The sequence below is a fragment of the Babylonia areolata genome, chromosome 18, assembly GCF_041734735.1.
Source record: "Babylonia areolata isolate BAREFJ2019XMU chromosome 18, ASM4173473v1, whole genome shotgun sequence".
In the NCBI taxonomy this organism is placed as follows: domain Eukaryota; kingdom Metazoa; phylum Mollusca; class Gastropoda; order Neogastropoda; family Buccinidae; genus Babylonia; species Babylonia areolata.
Genome location: NC_134893.1, coordinates 26,217,163 through 26,223,141, shown reverse-complemented (window position 1 = coordinate 26,223,141; position 5,979 = coordinate 26,217,163). Strand labels below are relative to the sequence as shown.

The 5,979-nt window shown below is 44.7% G+C and overlaps 1 protein-coding gene across 1 annotated transcript in view; it reads right to left on the bottom strand.

The window, feature by feature from the left end:
• LOC143292208 (innexin-5-like) overlaps positions 1-2,331 on the bottom strand; it is a 4,170-nt gene extending 1,839 nt beyond the window's left edge. Inside the window, exon 1 of the mRNA XM_076602392.1 lies at positions 2,185-2,331. Within this exon, the coding sequence (XP_076458507.1) occupies positions 2,185-2,331 (147 nt within the window). The remainder of the gene's footprint in view (positions 1-2,184) is intronic.
• Between the last annotated feature and the right edge of the window lie 3,648 nt (positions 2,332-5,979).

The following is a 5,979-nucleotide window of genomic DNA, read 5'->3' as shown; positions in this document are numbered from 1 at the left end:
AGAAGACGATCTGGCTGTCCCAGAATTTTATTTTCATTTTCAGATGCAAGGTTTTGGTCACCAGCAACAACAGGTGTGATAGTCGAAACAGCAGGTGTCTTTGGCATGGATTTGGGGTTAACAGAAGGGAGTGGTCCTGTTGACGATTCCTTTGATGAGGCTGTAGAATCTGAAGAAGCGGGCGCACACACAGTTGGCTTCTGTTGTGATGGCGATTCTGGAACATCTGGATCCCTTATAGCAGGAAGTCGGGTATTCTTCCAGAACTCGTCATAGTAATACAGGGTCTGGGTGGTGCAGAATTTGTTCAGATGATTCACCATGCCCTCTGCAATAGTTCCGTCCAGTTGAAGGAATTAAGATCAGGTACAATGGTGACATGCAGTGGTTTAGTCGCTAAAAGAATGCTAACGAAATAATTCTCAATTTCTCTCTCTCTCTCTCTCTCTCTCTCTCTCTCTCTCTCTCTCTCTCATTTCATCTTTTCTTCTTTACTCTCTCTTCCCCTCCCCCCCTCCCGCCCACCCCTCCTTCTTTTCCTCTCTTCTGATATGAATTTTCTCTATTCATTCTTGTGCGTTTCTTTTCCTTTTTCTTTTATCTATCTATTTATTTAATTTTGTACCCCAGGGCAGGGTTGAAAAAATCATCCTTGTCACAATGCTTATCTCAGTACCATGTTAAAATAAATTTTCGTTCGTTCGTTCGTTCTGTGTGTGTGTGTGTGTGTGTGTGTGTGTGTGTGTGTGTGTGTGTGTGTGTGTGTGTGTGTGTGTGTGTGTGTCCGTCTGTCTTTCTGCCTGTCTATCTGTCAGTCAGTCAGTCTGTCTCTCTGTCTCTCTCTGACTCTCTCTGACTCTCTCTCTCTCTCTCTCTCTCTCTCTATTTTCTCTCTCTCTCTCTCACTGACTCTCTCTCTCTTTCTAGCTATCTATCAATCTATCTATCTCTGATTCGCGCCACCTCCTCTCAGCCTGTCCTTTGTCACCGCCTGCCGTCATCTAGTTCTTTGATGCTGTTGTCCTTCTTTGTGGAGGAAGAATTTTGTTTAATGTCCCGTCACACATATCGGTGATTGAAGACATTTTGTTAAAGCATTAATGAATGCATTTGAGTATTATCGGTTAGAAGGTGTGGGGGGGGGGGTGAATGAATGGAGAGGTGGGGAAAACTGGGCAAATGAGAGTGAAATGAGGGTGAAATCTGAAAAAAAAATCGAAATACAATTACAGGAAATTCGTTAAAGAGAAGTCGTTAAACTAACAAGCGAAACAACTGATAATGAATGCAAAAAGTCAAAAACATCAACGTTCTCAGTCACTTGTGAAGACACTTTCGTGTACATAAGGCTTCATCAAGCTACAGTCAAAAATTATATGCTTAATTGTCAGGTTACTAATGCATATACATTTAAAATCAGAATTGGTCAGCGAATCGGACCTAAGTCTGAGAGAGTCAACTGACGAAGTTTTGGACTTGAATGAAAGTACCTATAAAAGCCTCTTTCTAGTATATTGCTTATTTCTTTGTATGACAGTGGGCAAAATACTTGTATATTATCTGTATAATTCTTTGCTTCCCTTTTTGCTGCTATGTCTGCTTGGTCGTTATAAAGGAATCCAGTATGGGATGGTGTCCAACAAAAATCAGTTTTTGCATCCTTCACAAATAAGGAGTGCAATAAATACCTCATTTCAAACAATAAATCTTCTCTTTGATTATTCTTAAAAAGGAGCAAACTTTTTAAAAACAGATTGAGAATCAACACAAAATGGCATATTACTTATCATCATTGGTATTTAAACAAGATGATTCAAAGCCATAAGGATGGCCACCAATTCAGCTGTAAAAATTGAATGTCCCTTACCTAGATAATATGATTTTTCTGTTTTTAGGCCAGGAATGACAAATGCAGATCCCGCACTGCTATCATCCAGAACCGAGCCATCAGTGTAAACTTTTTAATGATTATCACAATTTTCTTCTTATGCAATTCTGACAGATGCTGCTATTATATGTGGAGATTCTCCTTTTGTTGTGTCAGAAGCACATGTGTTGACGTTTGTTTCTTTGTCTTGAGGGCTAGATGTATTGATGATGATGATAATAATAATAATAATAATAATAATAATAATAAAAGATAAAAAGCATGCATATTCGCTGTCACCGTTATCGTTATCACACCTTGCTAACAGGCAAGCAGTCGATGGCAGTACCGGCGTACTCATGGAGGCCAGCGATGACGGCGAAGAGGATGAGGACGTAGACGAAGGTGTGAGGGACCAGCTTGTCACTGGAGTCACCCACCAGACTGCCTCCTTTCAAAGACATGACTCCAGCGTGCTGAGCACATTCTCCCTGTAGGGGAAAAAAAACCAAACCGTCTTCGTCGATAACGTTGATGATGCCGGATACGGAAGAATTGTATCGTGTCGTGTCGTGTCGTATTTAATCGTATCGTATCGTATTGTATTGTATTGTATTGTATTGTATTGTGTTGAATTGTATTGTATTACCCTGTTGCCACATTGGGCTGCTCTCCACAGGGATAGCGCGTCGTCGTTACAGCGCAGTGCCACCTTTTATTCTTTTTTCTTCCGTTTTTCTTCTGCCTGCAAATTTATTTGTTTCCCTATCAAAGTGGATTTTTTCTACAGAATTTTGTCAGGGACAACCACTTTGTTGCTGCGGGTTCTTTTTACGTACTGAAGTGCATGTTACACATACACATGGCCCACGAGGATTGCGGATTATCGTCTCATCGTCTCAACTAGTGTCCAGGCCACATCATGGGGGGAGAGTGGTGCTGGGAGGGGTGTGGGGGGGTGGAGGGGGCGGGAGGGGGGCGTGGTGGGGAGGTACTGATGAGGTTGGGATCGACCGACGTCTTACCACTAGGCCACCGCTTCACTCGGAATGATACAAATAATCGCTTATCGCCGAAGAAAAGAAGAAGCAGCACAGGTGGGTCGTTGTCAATGCACCACTCCAACACAGAAAAAAAGTGTGTGTGTAATATTGATTCCTTTACAGACCTAAGACCAAATGAACGTGTAGGGATGAACATACGGAAGCAATATTGATTCTTTTACCTGAGACCGAATGATATCACGGGAATGAAAAATGCGGAAGCAATATTGATTCCTTCACATGAGACGCAGTGAAGGTAAGATAGTTGTATCATGACACACGAAACAGGACGAAAGAATGTAGAGGGAATAGTCGAGTAGGGTGAGGTTGGATTGAAGGAAAAGGGAGAAGAAGATGGATGACTGGAGGACAAGGACGAGGAGGAAAAAATGAAAATGAAGAGGAGAGGGAGAAGGAGGTGGGTGGGGGACGAAAGGAAAATAATATGGTGTGTGTGTGTGTACATATATATATATATATACATATATATATATATTGGGGGGGGGGGGGGTGAGGTGCGCGCGCACACGCTCGTTTGTGTGTGTATATATATATATATATATATATATATATATATATATATATATATATGTGTGTGTGTGTGTGTGTGTGTGTGTGTGTGTGTGTGTGTGTTCGTTATATATATATGCGTGTGTGTGTGCGCGCGCGCGTGTGTGTATGCGTGTTGTGTGTGTGTGTGTGTGTGTGTGTGTGGTGTGTATGTTTGTGTGTGTGTTCGTGTGTGTGTTGTGTGTGTGTGTTGTGTGTGCGTTTGCGCGTGTGTGTGTTGTGTGTGCGTGTGTGTTTGTGTGGGGGGGGGGGGGACACAGGAGGAGCGTTTGGGAAATAGAGATGAAGAAGAAGAGGTGAAAGGAAACTCTTTCAAAAACCCGAAGAGAACAGCAACAAACAACAATGATTAAAGACAACAGAAGAACGACAAAGACAACGACAACTACCACCACAACCACTACGACTACAACAACAGCATAAAAACCAAGAACAAAACAACGATAAGAAAACAGTGATTAACGTGGCTGATCTTAGGCAGCCCTTCTATCAACAATGTCTAGCAGCAACAAAGACGATAATAACAGCAAAAACAAACTGAAAATACACGAATAAATAAATAGAGAATAAATAGGCAAATAAGTAAGTGAATGAATAAGTAACTAAATAAATGAATGACTTTTTTTTAACTATCCAATCCTCAAAACGCTCACTCACAATATGGTGGTGGTGTGTCCATCGAGATCGATGATGACCATCGTTGTCATCCAGCTGGGGGATGGGGGGAGGGTGGTGGTGGTGTGGGGGGGGAGGATGCTCATGAATCTATCTGTGAATGCGCAGATGGCTGAATAGTCCAATCTGCGCACAAAATGTTCGCTGACAGTTGGGGCAGACAAAGACAGGCATACCATTGTCAGGGACCTTGTTTGCCCGTGACTTTCTGGCCTGTCTCTTCTGAACAGCTGCAGCAGTCCTGTTGGCCTCGCACAACTTGGCGCCTTTGTGCACAGCAGCGCGCCATTTGTCACGGTCCACTGCAGATTCCTCCCAGGAGTCAGGGTTGATATCAAACGCTTTCAGAGAAACTTTCAGAGTATCTTTGAAGCGCTTCTTCTGACCTCCGTGTGATCTCTTCCCTTGTTGCAGCTCACCATAGAAGAGCCTTTTGGGCAGCCGATGGTCTGGCATGCGCGCCACGTGTCCAGCCCAGCGAAGCTGGGACTTCATCAGGATGGTGAAGATGCTGGGAAGGGTGGCTTTTGCGAGCACCTCTGTGTCTGGGGTCCTGTCTTGCCACTTGATGTTCAGTAGCTTCCTGAGGCATGTTGTGTGGAAGTGGTTCAGCTTCTTGGCATGTCGTTGGTACACTGTCCAAGTTTCGCAGGCGTACAGTAGTGTGGGGAGAACTACTGCTCTGTAGACCTTTAGCTTGGTCTCAAGACTAATGCCTCTTCTGTTCCAGACATTTGCATTCAGTCTACCAAAAGTTGCGCTTGCTCTTGCAATCCTGACGTTCACTTCATCGTCGATTGTCACATTTCGTGACAGTGTGCTGCCAAGGTATGTGAACCGCTCCACCGCACTGAGTCTCTGACCGTTGACTGTGATGTTGGGCTCAACGTAGGGTTTCCCTGGGGCTGGCTGATGGAGAACTTCAGTTTTCCTCGTGCTGATGGTAAGGCAGAAGTTCCTGCTGGCAGTGGCAAACTTGTCGATGCTGAGTTGCATGTCAGCTTCAGATCCAGCGTTGAGGGCACAATCATCAGCAAACAAAAAGTCTCTGATGATGTCTGTCATGACCTTCGTTTTTGCTTGAAGCCTTCTGAGGTTAAACAGCTTGCCATCTGTTCGGTACTTTAGGCCGATTCCAACATCGCCATCTCTGAAGGCATCAGTAAGCATTGCAGAGAACATGAGGAGCCAGGACGCAGCCTTGCTTGACACCATTTGTGACAGCAAAAGGAGCAGATGTTTCGCCATTGTCCTGGACTCGAGCCTGCATGCCTTCATGGAACTGGCTGACCAAGGAAATAAATTTCCGAGGGCATCCGTACTTGGCCATGATCTTCCACAGTCCCTCGCTACTCACGGTGTCGAAGGCCTTAGTGAGGTCGACATAGGTGGAGAACAGATCAGCATTTTGCTCCTGACATTTCTTTTGCAGCTGCCTTGCAGCAAACACCATGTCGGTGGTTCCGCGTTCTTTCCGGAATCCACATTGGCTCTCAGGCAAATGACCTTGGTCAAGGTGTGCTGTGAGGCGGTTTAGTAGGATCCTGGCAAGTATCTTGCCTGCGATGGAGAGCAAGGAAATGCCCCGATGGTTATCACAGGCTTGCCGGTTCCCCTTTCGCTTGTACAAGTGAAAGATAGATGCATCTTTGAAATCCTGGGGGATCGTCTCTTCTTTCCACATGAGTGAGTACAGCTGATGGAGCTTCTCAGTCAGCACAGTGCCTCCATCCTTGTAGACCTCTGCTGGCATGGAGTCTGAGCCAAGTGCTTTGCCACTGGATAGCAGACGGATTGCTTTCTGGGTCTCAAGAGGTGTTGGCG